Below are 20,620 nucleotides of genomic sequence, written 5' to 3' on the forward strand. Positions count from 1 at the left end.
AACTACTTTACAAAATATCCATGATTCAGCTGCTTGTATGGAAAAATGTGTACTCAGCTTTTGAGAAAAACCTTAACTCTTACAGCTCTCAGAGTCAGGCTCTTCCTCTAGAAACTTAGTTTATTGCTTAAGGTTTGTGTGCATGCTTTTCATGCTTTTGTTTGTCCCACACGTCTATTGGCAAAGTGATATGTGATAGGACTAGAAAATAGTTGTCTTTTTTTATTGGGTTGTATTAACTATTTCTCCATCAAGCCAGAAATTTGAGTTCTTCTGGACAGTCCCACGATAGAGGGAAATAGAATGCAATTCTTGCAGAAACATATTTTGTTTGTGTGATTTTTGTTTGTTTATTTTTATTTTCTTCAGTTCACAGGAAGGAATAGAGATTGTGTTTTTCATTTAGTATTCCTTAACATTTCAATAGGCTTTTCTCATGTTTGTGTTTCAGGTTTTTTTTGATTTTTTTACTTTTTTCTCACATTCTGTTTCTCTGTTTTCTCAGTGATCTCCAAGCTTCCACTGCCCTGGCACACCCACATGCATATAAATAAAGTAGTTCCCAGACCAATTTTAGACAGAGAACTTCTGGTACAGGCTGTCTTCTCTTTAGAAAGCTTGCAGTTTTGATCTTTGCTTATCTGTCTCCTCTACAATACCTACTGCGGAAAATGTGCTGTATTAATCTTCAGGAACTGTTAGAAGTGAGAGATGCAGGATTTTAAAACGTTAGATGACCTCCAGTGCAAGTTTGTGAAGAGAAGCTAAATGAAGGGAAGCTGGTTCTCTAATGTTGGCATTTAAGTTCCATACCTAAACTTGCAGCTGAACTGAGTGAATTCAGTTTCTGGGCTCCTAAAAAATTAAAACCCCACAAGGAAGCACACAAGCAGTCTTTGTGATGACAGCCTGTAAAACCAGCAGCTGTACAGGGGTTAGCAGATTGGTTATGCTTAAAGTGAACCATGGCAAGACATGTGCTAACAGAAGATGCACAACATACCTAGCACCTATTGCTTGAGGGCTAAAACAGACCAACTGGAGTAGAACAACTGGGAGACAAGAGTTATGCAGCCAAATGTGAATGAAAGAGAGAATTTAGGCCAAATGTGAATTAAAGGGAGAATTTAGGCATGCAGGAGTTGGGTGTGGGAAAGAGATGCTATGTGCTCTAGGAGAAAATAGGAATGTGAGACTTAAGCTCCTGTTCTGTATTGACAACTGCAGGCTCTCCATTAGAAGCGCAGAGAAAGGCTGTGAAGTAGTCAGAAAAGTCAAAAATACACTGCTTTCATGGCATTTTAGTAGGTGTACAGTTGATCTTCCATCTTTGACTTACTATATAGCTTTCTCTTCTGCCATTTTGTGCTTATTTAGCAGTGCAACACATAATCTTCATGATTTTGAGCTCAGCATGCTCAGAAGTGGAAAAATGCAATATTCTCTCCTATCCAAAAGTAAATAGAGGTAGGCAGATTAAATACAAATGGTCTCTGTAAGATACTGGAATTACAGGAAACGTGGAGCTGTGTGCAAGTCTTCCTAATGAGAGTCCTAACCATAGGGTTATGTCATCAGCTTGGCCATTTCTGACAATGCCATTTGAGGGACAAAGAAGAAAGAACAGTCTTTTACTCCAATTTGCTTTTTGCAGCAGTTAAACAACAGCAACAAAAAACCTTGAAATCAGACATACTTGCCTTTTTCCTTGCATTTTTCTGGAGTTAACAAGACTGCTATTCTGGAAGAAGGAAAAGAGATAGCAACTGTATTTCTTTTGGAAAACCAAGCACTGCATAGAGATATTTTGCACAGTTGTTGATTTTTGGTAGCTCATGTTGCAGTAGCCATTGCAAACAGGGACGGACAGCAAATGCATCTTGGCACTTTTCTTATGAGACAATTGGTTCTATCCATGTCATCCCATAGTAGCCCAAAGAAAGAAATGTTTGTTGGCTGTAGAAATTATTCCATAAAAGTGTCAGAGAGAAATAGTGCCACAGGCGATGAGCTGAAGTTAATCCAGTGTCAGGAAATGCATCAGCACTGAACCTGGTTGTCGGGTTGTCTTTTGGGCTGTGAAAGGGCAAGGGCCTTTGAAGTCCCATGTGTGTGGGAGAATGCTGCCTTCTAGCTAAGGATATTGCAGATCAAGTCTGAGTTTTAGGCCTAAGGCAGTCACCTTCTTAATGTCAATTGTAAGCATCTTCTCAAATATCCAAGTAGCTAAAGCTGACTTTTGATTGCTGCTGGATTTCCTAATCTGTAACGACAATATTTTCTGAGATTATTTGCATGAACTCCAGGTAGCTGCCATTTTCTCTACTTGCAAGAAACTATCCTGAGCTGCTTTGCAGTCCTGAAAATGAAGCCATCATCCTTGCACTCTTGTGTTTGTGGCAGTCCCCTGTTTTAGCCTGGTGCTTGAGCAGCTGGCTTCGGTGATGCTGAGCTCCCTTAAGAGAGCAGCTCCTTTAAGAGCAGGTCTGTGGTGATCCTGAGGTGAGTGGTGTGTGACATGATAGGAAGGAAACTGCTCTTCAGTGAAACGAAGTGGACTTTAAGGTGCTGGTTTTCTCACTGAAGCTGTAAATACATTCCAGTGAAAGATACCATGCTTCACAGTCATTTAAAGTTGTCCTCAGATTTCACATTTGACAGTTTTGTTTGGAGAATTTGCAGCCCCCTGGGGAAAAGTTGGGTAACAGCAATTAGATCCTTTTTGTTGTTGTTCGTTTGCTTTTCAGGTTTTTGTTTGTTTGTTTGTTTGTTTGTTTTTGAGGGCAAATTAAAAAAAAGGGAAAGGACAATTTTTTGCCCTTAAACCAAGTCTTTCATGTGTGCTGAGTGAGTTGCAACACAAGACAGTGACTTTTATATGCCTCCCCATACAAACACTACATTGGACATCCCATTAGGAGTGCTTGAATGTGTTGTTTATGAAAGTTTCACTGTTACTACTGAGGATCAGATAAAGGTTGAAGTCTTTGTCTGCTTCAAATTTAGGTTTTAGTACTAGCCAGATTGTCAGAAACTCTTAATACACCACACAGAGTTCTGACTAATAACCAGAGAGTGTCTGCGTGGAGCAAGTAATCTACTATTTGAGAATTGGGTGCTTTTGGAGCTTTAAAATTTGGGAAAATTTGATGTAGAGTGTGCTAAAGGGAAGGAGTTTAAAAAATTAACTAGTAGCAGTTGAAAAATGCTGCTGTTACATGGCTGTCCATTTACTTGAGTGAAAGAAGATGGTGGCATCTGTCCAATTGCAGGAAATGCATGCATGTCTCTTTGCAGAGCACTGCTCCAGCTTCACCAATTGGGAGAAAATTTCTTCTTAGGAAAGTGTAACTGAGAAGTACTGGAAAGAGAAGTGTGTTGAGACAGATGTGTTCTTGTATGGAAAATGCATTTTTCTTTGAATAATCCAGTGTAACTTGCAGTTGTGCACAGAGGTGCTCCTCGATAGTAGCTACCTGGTGGGTTTTGTGGTCTCAATTTGGTGTGATGGACATATGAAAGGTACTCTTATGTTACCTTTGGCCCCTGCTACTGCTCTTAATTTTGACATGCCATTGTAAAAACCTTTAGTAGGTGCCAGATCAAGTGGTTAGCTGATTGGCATCTTTGTTCCAGCAATGAAACTGTGATCTTTTTCATCACTTTTCTATTTACTGCTCCGTATGCTGTTTATGGCAGCAATGGCAAACCTTTTCAGTGTGTCTGCCAGGTTTATTTTAAAGATCATGGTGTTTGGTGCCAACTCTTGTCTCTCCTGGTGCCAGACTTGGCTCTAGCAGCAGCTGTTCTACATTGTCAGGCTTCTTCAACAGTTGGTTTACATCATAGTGAAAGGAGGAACAGGGATTTTTAAAAATTCCAGTTATTCAAATGCAATTGTCACAGGGGGAAAAACAAGGCGGAAACCAAAACTCTTGAAGTTCAAATGTCAGTATCCTTCTGTACTTTGGCAAGTCATTTGAAGCCTGCTTAATATCATATAATGGAGCTTTCAGGAAGTGCTTTTCTTTATCAGATCAGACTCTGCAAATTAAAACTAGGATGTTTGTGTGAATGGTGTTAGGCTGATGCATTTGTCATCTGGTGTTTTCACTTCCATGCTGCCCTGTGGTCTGTGAGTGGCTGAATGGCAGGATCACTGCAAAGGTTCTCCTTCGTCCTTTTTTGTCTGAAAATAACCTGTTGTCATCCCTGTAATAATCTCTCTCATCTTGAAAATAAACCTGATGCTAACAGCTTCCTGATCTTGGGCCCACATTAGCTTTCACTTAAATGTATTGTCACACCAGAATTTGTGAAATCAGACCTCAGCCCACCTGAATCTCAAAGTGAATCAAACTGTCCCATTTCTAGGCCATTTTTCAGTCTGACTCACAAATACCCACAGAAGCAGACTATTAATCGAATGGATATTAAGGAAAACACTGTGAACATGTGCTCCAAGTACATTTCCTCTCTGCTTAGCTTTTTCCACACTGTTAATGAGAGTGAGTGACAAACTAAAGTGAAGTTTTTGGTCCAGTGCTGCTTTCTATTAGTAGTCTTTTTTTTCAAACATGCCCAAGATATGCAACTGTTAGCTTGCATTACTTTGCTCACTACTGTTGTACCGTGGCTCTTTAAAATGGGAAATCTCTTAGTTTTTATCTATAAACTATCATCAGTCTTCTAATTCAAAAAATCCCTTCTGAACATTCTAGTTTGTGATATAGATACAAAATTTATAATTTGTTTATTTTTAGTCATCTTTTACTCATGAGGTGACCAACTTCCACACAAAAAAAAGTGAATACCAGCAGAGAAACTTCAACACATTTCACACATACTACTAAATAACTTAATATAAACAATAATATTTTCTTGTGTTTTTAAAATATAGGAGCTCAGTGCTATAAAGATGTGTATCTGACATACATATATAATTGCCAATAATATCTGAATAAACCTGTCTTAAAATGTAGTGGTGTGATACTCTGTCTTCCAAGACTACCCTCTGCTCTTTCTAAACAAATATAAAGGATTGTGATTAAGTAAAAATTATAAGTTTATACATTTATTTAACCACAATATTTACTAAATCCTGATTGGTAATGAGACTTGCTCCAAATCTCATTATAGTAAAGTATATCCAAGTAGAGGTGAATTTCATAATTCAAGAGCAATTAAAGCCTTCCATCTTCAGAGTCAAGTGGTGCTAGACAATCACTTACAGACTTACAGGGGCTACTCTGAAAGCAATACCTTCTATTTTATTTTGGCCCACAGTGTCAGAGGCCGATGTTGGTGGCATGACAGTAGAGACATTCCCACCACTATTCCATTGCAGGTTGTTGCTGTGTGACAGGTGGCAGCAGAGGGACAGTCTGACATGGAAGTGTGTATGAAAGGTGTGTCATTGGATTCCTCCATGTGGAAAAAATGGCACCCATTGGCATTCATCAGTGCTTGCTGAATGTTTATGAAGACAAACAGTGGATGTGGGCATAGTGAGGGGGTGAGTGGTGCATTTCAGCAGTGGTGACAGTGATGTGAAAGATAGCCCATGTTCTGGACAGCCATGCACAGCTGTCACACTACAAAATGAAGAGCATCTCAATCAGCTCATTCATGCAAATTAATGGATTGCAACCAGGGAACTGGGCACAGAGTGGAGTACTGGCTTCAGTGTGTTGGAATTGGTGGTAGCAATACTGAAGTGCTGCAAAATTTGTGCCGGGTGGGTCACATGAATGCTCACATAGAAAAGGAAATAATGCCATGTGCAAGTTTGTCAGGACATACTGAGCCAACACAAGGCTGACAGTGACAGTTTCCTGAATTTCAGCATTACCAGTGACAAGCCATAGTGTCACCAGTATGAGCTGGAATCAAAATGGTAGTCCATATGGTGAATTCAGAGCCCTTGGTGGGTAAAGTGATGTGCACTGTCTTTTGGGATAGGAAAGAGGTGATCCTTTCAGATTTCCTGGAACATGGACAAACCACCAGTTGGATGCTACATGGCAATGCTGACTAAGCTGAAGGCTAAAACTTCCAGAGTCAGGCCAGGGAAGAAGATGAACTATCTCTTGCACCATATCCATCGTTTGCATTTTATCAACAAGGAGAGAAAGGTTGGGGTTTAAAGGACGTCTTTCTCTAATGAGAGTGCACAGATTTCTTGACTTTGATAGTTAATGTCCAGTCCCAATTTTGCAGAATTGGAACACGAGTCCTTCTCACCTATGCCATGTTGAGCCTTGGCAGGCAAAATGCACTTAGACCAGACAACAGAGCCTGCATCCCTTGCCATCATAAATATGTTAAATCAGCAATTACGTATGGACTTAAAACTCTGATTAATACTTTAGAGAGGACCACAGCAAGAAACTCTAAAAGATGGGAAAAAAAATTCCCTTTCCCCCTGCTTAAACCCTAAATCAGAAATCTGTCAGGCAAAGAGAAGCAACTAGAGAAGCCAACTGAGGGTGGGGGTGTTAATTTTCATTATTTCTTAAGTGTAATAATGGGCTACCACAAAGATTTCTTTTAAGCACAAGGAGCCAAAGGAAGCTGTTTAGATTCCAGGCTTTGAGACCAAGACAAAAGTGTATAAGGTTTTCAGGCACATTGTTGAATTATACAATAATTCCGGTTTCTTAAGAAAGTGTCTTGAATTTTAGAGAGTCCACAAACTTTATTGCGTTTTATTTTGTATCGCAGAACATGAGTTACATTTGGGATGACGAGAGTGGCGTTTGTGTTTTCTCTCATCAAGATACTTGAGAAATAGAATAAATATGTCTTGAATCTTTCGTACGCTTAAGCATTTTTCACTCGTTAGTCCTTGAGAATGATGTGCAGACAGACAATATAGTCTTCCCCTCCCCAGCCAGGGGTAAGAAAGTCCCAAAGGAAGAGCTTTCAGCCTTTTGCATGTACAACAGACATTTCTCTACATGTCTTCTCTGGTCTCTGCTTCTGGAGCAATGTTGACCTGGGGGATTTAATCAAGGAGAAGGTACGTCATTCTCACTCCAGCCTCACCTGTACTGTTACGCTAGACTTTTTCCTCACATCCAAGGTCCCTTTGCTAACTTACATTTCATAGTTTTTTTTTTTTTTTCCCCATAGCTCTTTTTGAATTATTATTCCCTGAATGTCACTCCTTTACAGGCTGACAATGGAGGTGCTGACACAAGCCTGTTATAAAGGGGCAGCCTTACCTTTCTCACTGAGTTGTTGGAGTTACTTCAGGACTCTGACAGGTTTAAAGAGTAAATCAGAAGGGTGAAGAAATTCTCATAGTCTGGGAATGGAGAGTTTTTGGACCAAAAATGAGTGAGAGAACATGCCCTGAAGGACAGCTCTCGTGCCTCACCTCCTTCTTGGCTGTCTTGTGTTCAGAATGGTCATTCATCAGTATGGATATTGGTAATACAGTGCCGTAACAAATTTTACCTGGAAATTTTAGAGCACTTTCCAGTGCCTAGAAAGAACTTAATTGAAAGTTTATACTGTGTTTTCCACTTTTACAGAAGCCCTTATAGAGTCCTGAGAAACTTGTCCAATCTGTTAGTGACAGAGCTTCCTTCAACAACTGCACATCTCTCCTAGTGGGTGTCAGAGCCACGTAGCACTGCGCACACTCATGCCTCACCATGCTGCTGTGTGCAGGGGCTGCTGCCAGCCCCCCTTGTCCCTCCCTTGAGCAGCAGAAGGAAAACTGAAGTTTCTACTGATGTTCAGTTCCCATCAAGATAGGGTGGAAGAGTCCTGAGTGGAGCACTTGGCTTGGAATGGGTTGTTCACAGTGATAAGCCTGTAAAAATGAAAATGTTGCTCTGTAGCTCATGGATGTGCTCAGCCAGCAGCCATAGCAGCTCTCTGCTATTTCAGGCCTCTTTGGCTACTGCTTTTGTGTTCTGCTAGCACAGTTCTTTCCCTCCTGAACCCTTTATGACTCATTATAACATCTTTTCTTTTTCCTTTCCTTTTCCTTTTCCTTTTCCTTTTCCTTTTCCTTTTCCTTTTCCTTTTCCTTTTCCTTTTCCTTTTCCTTTTCCTTTTCCTTTTCCTTTTCCTTTTCCTTTTCCTTTTCCTTTTCCTTTTCCTTTTCCTTTTCCTTTTCCTTTTCCTTTTCCTTTTCCATCTCATCCTGCTTCACTAAATGTATATTTTCACACAGAGTGTTATCTGGCAATAACTTCTCCAAGACTGTACTGTTACTTGGCCACTGAGATCCAGGTAAGTGCACCCAGGGTGTCACAGGTAGGAATAGGATAAGTAACAAGTATAAGGAATGAAAGTAACAAGAGGACTACAGTTCAAAAAACATTCTTGCATGCTTCTGTAACAGAAGGCAAGGTGTTTCAGCATCAGTATCAAAGTTATCAGCTGTTAATTCCTCATTCTAAATCTCCTTGTTTTTCTCTAGATCATGTTTTTATAATTTAGTTTTAAGTACGTTCTTAGCCCTTAAGATTCTGAAGAGAAGTGGTACGATTGGCGTGGAAAGAGATGCCTGAGTTGTAACAAACAAGTCTAACAAGCCAGAACTCTATTATGACTCTACCCTGATTATGGAGCCCTGTGCCATGAAGCAGTCCTTTTGCTTTATGGGTCTTGGTCGTGCAAATGGAGCTGCCTGTGTGGATTTCTGCAGTCATGTGCTGCTTGTGGTATGTGAGTAGGAAGAGGTGTTTTTTAATTGTGAACATCAAAGAGAAATATAGAAATTGGGAGAGATATTATGCATTTATGTTTATGCATATTTACACATATCTGTACGTATACACATAAAAATGAATTTAATTTTCAAGTGACTCCAGGTTATAATCTGGAAGTGTTTCTTTACCTGCTTAGTTTTTCTATTTGGTACTCAGTTGTCCACAGTAAGAGAGTGGAGAGGTTCTTTTTTGGCAAACAGCGAGGTCTTTTGCAAACGTTGCTCCATTTAGCAAACAGGTTCACTAAGCAAGGAAGGCATTCTGAAAAATCAGACTTCCTCATTTTGACTTAGTCAGAGTGAAATACTGCTATTGAAATAAAAAAAACCAACAATGACTCACAGCAATTATATAATATATTTCCTGGTTAGGCTGCCAAATTGAAAGACTGTGGTGCAACCCCATCACTTTGAATTTTCAGGTTACTTTTCAGACTGTGCCTTGTAAGAAACTGGTGAAGGTAGCTAGCCTCACCTGTTTGTATGTGCACCAAATCCCTTTCAAGTGCTTCTAGCCATGTTTACCTTGTGCTGATCAACCAGAAAATGTTGATGCTTCCCCTGGTCTATCTTCCTTCCATATCTTCCCAAATTAATTGCAGGAAGTGTGGGGGGATCACAGCCTGGCCTGCTCCCTCCTCAGCACTGCTCTGTGGCTGCAGCCTGGGGGCTGCTGAAGGAGCACCCACAGAAGAGAGTAGTACAGAAGCCTCACTAGGAGTAGGAAGAACATATATTGATATGAAGACAACATGCTTTGCTTAAATGAACATGTCTGAGACAAGAAACAGCATGTCTTTAAGAAAAAAAAGTAGTAATTGAAAAGCACTTGACAGTAGCAGGTGATGAAGCCTGCTGAAGCAAGCCAACACTTCCTGACATTCAGGACATTTAGGGAAACGAGGCATGCAATTATTTTTGCCAGTCTCAAGCACTCAGAAAACATAAGGCAGGCATCCCTTCGAAAACATAAAGTTGACTCAAAAAATTCATGTGATAGGATTTTTCATCAGTCTTTTATTATGTGGTCCGTGAGTTAGAGCAAGACCAAAAACTTCTAATGAAAGTAAAATTTTACTCAGAAAGACTTGTCACCTTGAAAAAAAAAAAAAGGAAGTGGGGACAGATTTTAGAGCTGCTGGAATACTTTGTTATGTTTAAACAACAGCGATTGCAGAATTGTGATAGAAATGGTTTCCTTTGTGATCTCTTTTCTCAGCTACTAGAATTGGTTAGAATTGGCATCTTAAAGAAAGGAATTTGGAAATTTAAAATTTAATCCAAACCAATCTTTTTCTTAGGTGAATAATTTTAGATGTACATGGAGTTATTGTGGAAGAGGGCTGTTTGTGGGAGGACTGCTTCTCATTGTGAATATTGTTTTATTTCATGACTTACATAACAAACATTATAGTGATCCGGGACTTGGGTGGTTGGGCTCTTGTTTCAAGTTTGGTTTTGTTGTTTGTTTGCTTAAACTGAAGCAGTGTATATGGTATCTCTTCTACTTTATTGGAGTTCAGCTTTTATGAAAGTGGCCAGCTATTGCTGGGCTAAAGAAAAGATACGGTTCAGAAGGCTAGCAGTGAGATTTTCAGGAGGTGACCTGTGTACACAAGAGCAGCAATGAGTGATGTGAGCAAGCAGAGCTGGAGAGCACTGCACTTCTCATTTTCAGTCTGATGTGTTTTGTCCATTGCCTGTCTTATAAAAAATGTTTTCTATTGTTCCTTTTGTTTTAATCCATACCCTGAGATATTCAGTGCTAGTAAATAATGTACCTATGCATCCCCACCCACAGATGCTGTTCTACTACAAATCCTCTTACTTTTTGTGTCTGGAATGGGCTGGGCAATGATAAATCCAGACATCCACTACTGCTCTGATTGTCTGATTATATCAGCAAAATGTATCTTTCAGAAATATAAACAGCCCAAGGCACGCTGCCCCACAGGTCACCTTGGAAGGATATCATATCATCACAACTGTACTGCAAGTCTTTACGTGAGCATTGATGCCAGCTCAGGTTTAACTTTGTGTCTGTTCAGCCTTTCCTGCATACGTCTACCAGCTGAACTTGTGAATGAGCTAAGATTCATTATGAAAGGGAAAACAGCACTGTGGTTTTCACCTGCTGAAGCATTTTTAAGTTCTTGTAGTGGGAGGAACAAAATATCTGTTATAGATAGAAGGCTCCAAACAGTGTGAGAAGGAATGTTCTGGCAGAGGAAACAGAAGTACCTGCCTTGAAATACATGGATAGATGTAGCCAAAATGTTCAGTGCAGGAGATTCCCTTTGTTATACCACCTGGAAGATGACAGCAAGATAATAGTGTTTTCCCTGCTCAAGAATAATTTGGGGTTTTTTTGAGTGAGAGCAGAATGAAATGGGGAACACAATTCTTCAAACCGTAAATCTTAATTCCCAGAGAAAATTGATGGGATATCATGTGTGCTTTTGAAAATTTGACCCAAGGAAAATGAAACCATCAACAACAAATCTTGTAGTATTTCTTATCAATGAAGTAAAGACAAACATGTAGGATTAGGTCTTTTTGTGCTTTGTTTCTTCAAGTCAGAGGGAATGAGAAAGATGATATCTCACTTTGCAGTTATGTTTTGGTGTGAAACAAAGTAGAAAATCAGACTCTTTTGTAAGGTGAGATGCGCTGGTGTTGTAAATTTGGAGCTTTCTGCTTAGTAATCTGCATTGTTATAATTTTTATTTTTCTAATAAAGGTGAAAGCAGTTGTTCAAATAACAAAAACCAGATAAAATCATGGAAGCAAGACAAAAATGCAACTCTTGTAATTAGACTGAAGTCTGTCTCCTCTTTCCAACAAAGCTAAAGCTGAGGGCTTGGCTTGTACCAGTCCTGCCTTGGGTTCTGTGCTGGTATATACACATGTTTAGGAAGATGTGGTGGTTTGAGCTTGTGTTTGGCTGCTAGCCAGATCAGTAAAAATTGACATCATCATGTGGAGTTGTTTTAGGGAGAATCATTTTGAAATTTGCTTCTCCCCTTCTAAGTATTTTATCTTTCCCAGTGTAGGATCTGAGGAGTGTTTCCTAAGGGCAGGAGTCCCATCTTTTGTTTCTTACCTGCTTCATTCTGCAGTGCTTATCAGTTTGTCCACAGAGGACAGGTACAGAGCCTGTTCTCACAACCATGTCAGCTATTTTCCTGTGCTGTCTTCTGGTACGCCCTTTCTGAACTGTACCATGAGTCTCCCATTGTTCAGTTAACCTCCTATAGCCTGCTGCCATTATGGGGCAAGTGATCTGCTCTTCCTTGCATATAATTTCACTGAAAGCTCTTTATGAAGACTCCATGACCATGTCCATTGCTTTCACAGTGCAGAAGGAAATGCCAGGTTCCTGAGATTATGTGTTTAGTGTATTGTGGGGAGGAGGTTATAAAACTATGTAGAGTAGCCTGACAGATGCTTTAAAATACACCTGAGCAGCAAAGGCCCAAGCTTTGGACATAATCTTCCAAATTTCCAGTTACTTGCTGGTGCTCTCTGGCCTTTGAGCTGAGCTGAGCAGGGCAGTGGAGTGGTTGCACGTACCCACAACACCGTGGTGGTTTCCTGTTTCATCCTTTCAAAAGATAATCCATCAAGCTGCTATCCGCTTCTCATCACGATCAGCATCCAGAGTGCCTTGCCAGCTCAGTCTCCACGCTGGCTCTGCTTTGGCGTTACATTTACACCTACCTATCTTTGAGTACTGTGCTGGAGAGCCATGGGATTGCTCACTATGTTGATCTTCAGCTTGTGTTTGATGGTCTTGAGTTGGGGCCTTCAAAACTTCATTGTACAAGAAAGTGTGATTTGTAAATTATCCCAACACCTCCACCAAAAAATTTTAAAATTTAAAATGTTTAATTTGGCATTCCTACCTTCAGAATGACGGAAAAAGGCTTTTCTTCTTTTTTCTTCCTTAACATCACTAAAGAGAAAAGTCTCTGTTCTTGGAAGAGGTTTGTGGGCCAACATTAAGGGCAAAGTAGTGCTTTTTGAGTAGGGGATTCTAATGGAAAAGCTGAGCATCAAATTCACACAAGGTTCTTCTTAATTATAGAAGCCAAAAGCTCTTCCAGATGTCTGTCAGCCCAGCTTGCTAGATGCTGCCATCGCTGGTTCTAATAAAAGCTCATATTCAGCAAATTTACTACTGATTTACTGTATATTACTTAAGCCAGAAAACGTTCTTGCTCTAAAAAGCAAACAAAGAGCTGATATTTTCATCAGTTGTGCTCCAGCATGTCATTTATTACAGTAAATCCTATCCAGGTTCCATTATTTTACGAAAGATTTTCGGTAGATTGCCATCATTAAAACCGGAATTTCAGAAATTCCTGTGAAGAAGAACGTAAGTGAGAAATACGTATCAACAAATGGGTAACGGTGCATGCAGGGCAGGCAGAGCCACTAACAGAGCAGACACATGACAGCCAGACAGGATTTTCTGTGGAGAGCTACCCGTTTGTACATGCACTTCATGTGTGCTCTAAAGAAAAATGGAAGCTGAGAGGGGATAAAAAAAAGAAAGAGAAGGAAAATATTTAAAAAAAAAACAAGTGAGCCTTTGTATTCAAAAGTGAACAGAACAAATCCAAGAGAGTAGCTAATGAAATCTCTGAACAATGATGTAATTAAAGTGCATTAATCATTATAAAATATCATTTCCCTTTAAACATCTGCTTCCATTCACTTGGCAACAGTCTGGTCAGTGTCATGAATGATGGGGTTTGAGATTGTGCTGAAGGGCATGTGTTACCTGAGAAATAGTGTCGAACATCCCTAGCTTGACAGGATCTGGGATGGCAGTGCTTTTCCTCCTGTCAGGTAACAGTGCTAAGGAAATAAAGAAAAAATAAGACGTTGTTTACAGTGGAAGAGAAAGCCTGGTATAAAGTGTAACCCTGCTTTTTCAGCAGTGCAAGCAGAAATTTAATTTTCCTGTGAACATGGAGTTTTAGGAGCTGTACTTGCTTAGAGGAGAGACCTTGTTCCTGCCTCTAGAGAAATGAGGACCACCACATCCTTCCTGACTCCTTTCTCTCTTGCAGCCTGGCTGTGCAGGCAAAAGAGACAGATTACCCATTTCAGGAGAAGATCTCATTTTCCTCTGGCATAAGCAAAGTGTGCAGAAGGGCTGCAGCCGTTCCTTATTGCCTGACAGCCTGGCTTGAGGCGGCCTGCAGAGCAGACACCGTGCCTCGCTCGGTACAGCCCCTGCCTGCACTTGCTCCAGCGCTGTTAAGACTGAAGTTTCTGACGGGGTGTTTTGTTCAGGACTAGGCGAGGGGAGTCCTGAATTCCTGTTTCAGCTCTGCTATTAGGCTGTCACTTAGGATGGTATTTTTAAAGCTGGGGACTATTCTTGTATCCTGGTGCAAATCTAAAGCCTCATTGTACTTTCATGCATTTGGTAACATGGAACAGGGGTTGCAGGTGTACCCTTTGCACCTGCATTCATACTTCTCTTGCTCTTTGTTAGAGTCTGTGTCTGAGACAGGTGCTGTGCTGGACTTACAGGGCATATCTGAAGGTGAAGCACTTCGAGGTCCTTCATGATCAAAGATACAGCTGTAAAGCAGCACTATTTTGAAGCTGATCTTACTTTTTAGCAAATCTATAGGGGAAAGCAATTAAGGAATAGAGGTCTCACAAGTGTTGGATCCTGCGTCCTGTGTTCCTACCCAGCTGATCATTCACCACTGACTTCAGGTCTCCTTCATGGCATGTAATCCAGCAGCCCTGGACAGCCTCTGGACTTGATGCTGCATTGGAGGCAAAAATGCATATGCACACGTGGGTTTCTAAGGGAGATAGACAGGGAGAGTTCAGACTCTGTTGGGAGAAAGGAGGAATGGGGCTGTGCCATGTCTGTGCCACTCTGTGCTCCTTTTTTGGCAATTCTACAAATGCCTGGGAGATGGATGCATGTTTTCCCAGGCAGTGTCCTCCCAGCTGTTTAGATGGGAAAGTGAAATTCAGCTTTGGTCCTTGCTTTTTTAGTTACAGATAAAACATTTCACCAGATTTGTGCCCATTAATCACAATATTCACCCTCCCTCACAGAGACCTGTAGTCTTTATAAAAGTGATGGGAGAAATTCAGATAAAATTCAACAATTTGTTCTCTTTCTCAATGTTTGTATAGTGGTACATGAGTATTTAAGCAGAAAAATCAAGACGAACATCCTTACTTCTCACAGAGCTGCCTAGATTAGTACTGCAGAAGACTAGTGTCAGGAATTCAGATTTCTGTGCTGTTCTTAACACCACAGTGCCTTAGGTGTGCTGTGCAGTATATGCTGCGTGCTGCTTCTGGGCTGTTCCTGTGCCACCTGCTGCCTTTAGGGATGAGCTCAGCTACATCCCTGCCTGAGGGCTGAGTGCAGCTCCTTGTGCAGGCAGGCAGCATGTCCAATACTGATTGAAAGGACAGTCCGTGCAGGCTGTAGCCAAGCACCTCAGGTTTGCTCACCTCCATATCCCCTCTCTCCCATTTGCTCCCACCTGCTCTATTAGCACAGTTTGCTTCTGAGGGCCTGTTTGATGTGGCTCTGAAGTATAAAAAGAGCATTACACTTTTGAGCCCTTTTCTTTTCATCATTTGTTCAGTACTTGACCAAAAAGCTGTGCTGGTACTCTGGTGTAGTCTTAGAAAATTCAGATAGATTTCTGTGGCATTGTCTGTGGGTTTTTTTTGTTTGTTTGTTTTTGTCTGTTTGTGTTTTAGAAAAAAGAAAGAAAACTGGCAAGTTTAGCTTTAGATTTTCTTTGGTTGGGGGTTCTTCATAGTTCTAGCTGCAGCCACTAGCTGCTCAGGGAACAGGGGCAGAACACTGTGAAAGTAAATGTGCCTAGGAAAGTTGCCTTGCGTAAACACTATCTTGAAGATATCTGGCATAGCTTACAGTTTCCTAACTGTGCTTGTGTAGATGTCTTTACCCAATCTTGCAAACATACAGATCTTAACAATGTGTTTGGCTGTCCATCTAAACATTAAACACCTGAATGGGAGCAAGCAGCTCTACTTTGAACACGTTTCTTTGAAGCCACTTTCCGAAAAGCTGTGCAGGTGGAGAAGGGCACATATATTGAAAGTTGAGGTATTTGTGTGAATAGGAATATTCAAGTTCTGTGTAAGATCTGAAATAATAATTTATTCACTCTCTTTTCTGAACTGTTCGTGGGATGTGTAGTGTGGGGGCTTTCATTGTGTAGACATTAATAATGTTTTCCTTTGGTGACTCAAATCCTATATGACATAGACTGTTCACTTGAAATTTTCAGTTAAATAACTTGTGGTTATGTACGTGAAAGGGGCTGTTCTTGTATCACTGCCATCTAATGATCAAGACTTTGTAGTTGGGATCAGTATTCCAGAATATATCCAGTAGATACCACCTGAACCTCTGTCACCAGTACTAATATTCTTACTATTTTGTAAGAATACACAGTGCTGTTCACTGCCCTCAGCTTCATTTTCAGATCTTCGTAGTCTGTTCTGGAGGCTCATTGAACATTGGTGTGTGAATCCTCATGCTGGTAGCATGGAAGAGATAAGGAAATTTAATTTTCAGATGGCAAAATCCAGGAAGAGCGGGAAAGCATTAATCAGAGGGGTGTAATCTCCAAGGAAACAAGTGCTTCATTTCAATTCAGCATTTACCTTTGATGAAAACTTCAGTGAATGTTATTATGTGGAATTTATATGAAGCCTGGGTTTAGGTAACCAACTTTAATATTTATACTCTTAGGGAAAAAAAATGAGTCATTTGTAAGCATGAATAATTAATGAATAAATTTTATTTTTCCTTTGTTTTCCTTCAGGTATAAGGAAATGCTAGATCTAGTGATATCACCCAGCCTGACTGTAAATAGAGAGTGCCCTGACAGACTGAAGCTTAACCTTACTAACATTTATGCCACGGCTCCAGATGACATAGAAGGTAGGCTGCTGCTTTTGCTTACTGCTTGTTAGCTTTGGCATAATCTATATGTTTATAAAACAAGAGAGCTGGCCACGTACAGGCCCTCTGCTTCTAATGGTTAATTGCACAGTGAGCAATTGGGTTTTATTTGAGAATATTTGTAGCCACTCCAGTTGTGGCTGAATCCTTCAAAAACACTTTGAATGCAAACAGAGTTGAAATGTTTTACATAAATAGAGATCTGTGTATTGTAGGTGTAGATATATGCATACACATATATATTTGTTTACTGGAAATGGTGCAGGTATAAAACATGTTTTGTGTAGAACTGGTAGTTTTGGGTTAGACCCTATTAAAGCCCCAACCCCAGGGGTGGCTGTACTTCTGCCGGTGAAATATGGCTCTCAGGGGCTCCCAGGCCCAACACACTGTGTAGCAAAAAAACATTCTGCTAAAGCAGCCCTGTGCCCCATGGCATCACTCTTGAGATCATTGCTATCATCTCCAAATGGTTTGTCCTGCTGATGTCTGGTCTGAAGTTTTGCATTTGGCAGGTATCAAGGACAAATTCTCAGTGGTTGAAGCTCTGATGGAAATCTGTCTGTTCTTCTTCTCTTCTTCTTCCCCCCTCCTCATACTGTTCAAGTGAAGGAAATAGAAGAATGTTAAATCTGCTAAAAAAATTACTGGCAAGTGATGCAGCTGAACTAGTTCTTGCTAGTACAATCCCAGCTATTGTTTGCTGCGGTCAGAATCTGTCAGCCTTCCTGTTGGAAGGGAGTTAGCAAAAGGGACTGACTATTATGTTGTAGTAGTATGTTTAACCCTTCATTTATAGGCTCTTAAAAGCCAATGAGATGTTTTGCTTGAGTGTATGCTAAGGCATTAGAAACTGTGTAATTAAAACACCAACATCAGGATTGCCTATTTACAGGAACAGTCAAAGGAATAAGAATCTGAAGGAAACATTCTTTTAAACATATGTGTTTGCAGAAAAGATTAGAGTTATAAATGATTTTGAAATACACCATTTTGTAGACTCCTTGGTGCAGGAACTGTTTGTTATTATGCAATATAAATATGAGCCAACAAAGTACTTGTACCACAAAACACCAGTGTGCCAGTGACAGCTCATATTGATAAGTTTCTTACAGAAATATTGCAATATTTACAGTTTGATCCCTAGTTCTACCATGATTATGTTCTTTTAATTGAAAATACTTCTTGTTAATTTGGTGAACAGGAAAATAATTGTTTTTGTCAATTTCAGACTGACTGAGCTTTTAGTTCAATTAATACAGATGAATGTATGCTCCATATTATACAGTTTTAATTTCAGCAAGTCTAGTTATTAGATAGTCACAGATTAGTCACAGAATTAGATGACCACTCTGTTGTACTGAGGATTTTTGTTATGAAATCTGCAACTATATCAGTACAATTTTCAAATGCACATTCTGCCTGTACCTCTACACATTTAGTTAGAAAGAAATAGTTTTAACCTGTACTTTTGACAGTGAAAGCATGGCATACTGCATCTTCATACACAGTGAATGGCTGTTTGGTATTTACTCTGTACCTACCTGTTTCAAAACTGAAAAAAAAAATCTGAAGTATTTTTCAAATAGAAAAGTCATTAAACTTGTGCTCAAACTGCCAGTTCTGCTGCTTTTCAAACATAGAAGGCATGAATGAAATGAATTAAAATGTTAATCTATATATATATTCATCTAATACGGTTCTATTTGGTAATGAGGAGCAGATTGGTAGAAATTGTATAGTATTTGTGTTAACAGTCTAAGAATCTAATTTCCTAAACCATTTTCTTTCAGGTAAGTCAAAGCAATCTTTTCATAGTGAGTACGAAGGTGAGTCAGGTAAGCTTGTCTTTGGATTTAAAAGCAGCCTTTTTTTCTGTACCTCCTATTCCTATACCTGTATGTATGTCTGTATATGTACATATATGTTCATTTATATAACACAGTTCTTTATTCTGCTTTACTCTGATTTTTTTAAATAAAATATCTCTGCCTCTTGCTGTGGAAATAGGTTTGCATTCATAGCCCCATTCTAGAGGAACCAGGGTAGGGGTGCTGATGGGTTTTGCTTTCATCAGGTTCATCTGGAATGTAAGAAAATAGATAAGTCTTTATGGTTTTGTTTCAGTCAGTGCCCACAGAGTGAGGTGAGGTGACAGGGTGCACAGTCCTTCCCCTGGCAGCTGACATGCTGTCCTCCTGACTCTGTGAATGGATTGGTGTGCAAAGCAGGGAGTGCAGAGGTCCGTGGAAGAAGACCTAACGGGATCGTAGATGTGATCTTTATCCTTTGTAGGGTTTTGGGGGTGTAATCAACTTGAGGGAGAGCTCTCACAGAATTGGGGGACAGCTTGGAAGAATTGGGATCAGAAAAGTCAGACTTGAATTTCTTATGCAGATGGGTACAGTGAGAAGGGTATGGCACTGAAAAGTGCTTCAGGGAAGCAAGGGCAAGGAGTGGGTGATAGAAGTGTATTTTATCACAGTGGCTGTACTGGGATGAGTTTTTGTTCTTAATACCCAGCAAGGAGAACAGGGTGAAGCAGGAATCCATCATGGTGCTAGGAAAGACATTACAATTCACCATGTAGGCTTGTGGGCAGATGAGGTCTGTTTGTGACACAGATGGATGTACTTAAGTTGCATTTTTCCTTTGCAGCAACAGTGTATTCTAGGTGTTTTAGTCTTTTAAGGAAATACAATTGTTAAATAAAATTTATTATTATCATAAAATGCAGCTCTTTTTTTCACTATTATTATTAGATACAGGAGACATTATTCAAATTAACATTCTAAAAAAATATAATATATTGTAATTAATTTTTTCTTGTTGCTGTTAGGACTCATGTACCTCCATTGGGGTTTTTCCATTTATTTGCTCCCATAAGTCAACCAAGATAAAAACAGACTTTGAATACAATTTATTTTTTTTAAATATATCAGATTAAATACCTCTCTGTTAAAAATATATTAGTGCTATTGTCATGTTGTGATGTAGAATGATAAAGCCATGTAAAATATCATAAAGCCATGTAAAATATTGTGAAAAAAGGTTGTTGAAGAAAGAATATCTATAAAAGAGTACTAAATCAGGAAGAATGAATATTTCATATTCAAGCACGTCAAATCATTTTGGAAATTCTCTGCATATTTATGGCATAACAAGTTACTCAAACCCATAGGACTATTTGCATTTATTTAGACCTTATGTATATTTGCATATTTCATTAAATACAACATACTTTCAACGTTTAATTTCCCAACTTACAAACTGCTGAACAAATGAAGTGATCCTGTTTTGGAAACTTTGAACTGTGAGGATAATGCATATGTAGCATTGTGGGTATGACCATGACAGTGCATGGGACAGCACTGTAGATGTTTCCTGCCTGATGATGGCAATGTGCATCACTGGGGACAACTACTTTGTCCAACTCCCAGGAGTCTACCTTTTCACCCAGCCTGTGCTCCTGCAGTGGAGAGAGCAGCCTAACATTGGGTAATATTTCCTATCCCATGTAACAAATCACATGATATATGCCAGCAGCTGATGTGGAGGGTGGTGGTGCTATCATCAGTGGAGAATGTGATGGTTGATATTCTTCTCCCTGGAGAAACTGTATGCAATTAGTCTGGTGTGTTGATTGATACCGACAGCAGATACAGAGGCTGGATGTGTTGTGCCTAATGTCATTATTAATAATTGTGAAGGTGTGTTGGCATTTATACTGCTGTAATAACACTGACTCCAACCAGGGTTAGAGAATCAGAAATCAGATGGCACAATGAAGGCAGACTGCAAAGTGGCATTTAAATACAATGCTTTCAGTACAACTTGCAGGCAAATTGCAGGTTTTAATTTAGATTATTTTAATGAAATTAAGCCTAGATTTATCTCCA

At 39.8% G+C, this 20,620-nt stretch overlaps 1 protein-coding gene across 5 annotated transcripts in view; it reads left to right on the top strand.

Annotated features, from left to right (window-relative positions):
* EYA2 (EYA transcriptional coactivator and phosphatase 2) overlaps positions 1 to 20,620 on the top strand; it is a 90,231-nt gene that overhangs the window by 21,030 nt on the left and 48,581 nt on the right. For all 5 annotated transcript variants that reach the window (XM_065754555.1, XM_065754553.1, XM_065754556.1 and 2 more), the window contains exon 2: positions 16,582 to 16,700. In XM_065754555.1, the coding sequence (XP_065610627.1) occupies positions 16,592 to 16,700 (109 nt within the window). In that variant the 5' untranslated portion in view covers positions 16,582 to 16,591. The remainder of the gene's footprint in view (positions 1 to 16,581; positions 16,701 to 20,620) is intronic.

The sequence above is a fragment of the Cyrtonyx montezumae genome, unplaced genomic scaffold (genome assembly GCF_038088225.1).
Source record: "Cyrtonyx montezumae isolate F1298 unplaced genomic scaffold, pur_monq_1.0 scaffold_9, whole genome shotgun sequence".
NCBI classification, from domain to species: domain Eukaryota; kingdom Metazoa; phylum Chordata; class Aves; order Galliformes; family Odontophoridae; genus Cyrtonyx; species Cyrtonyx montezumae.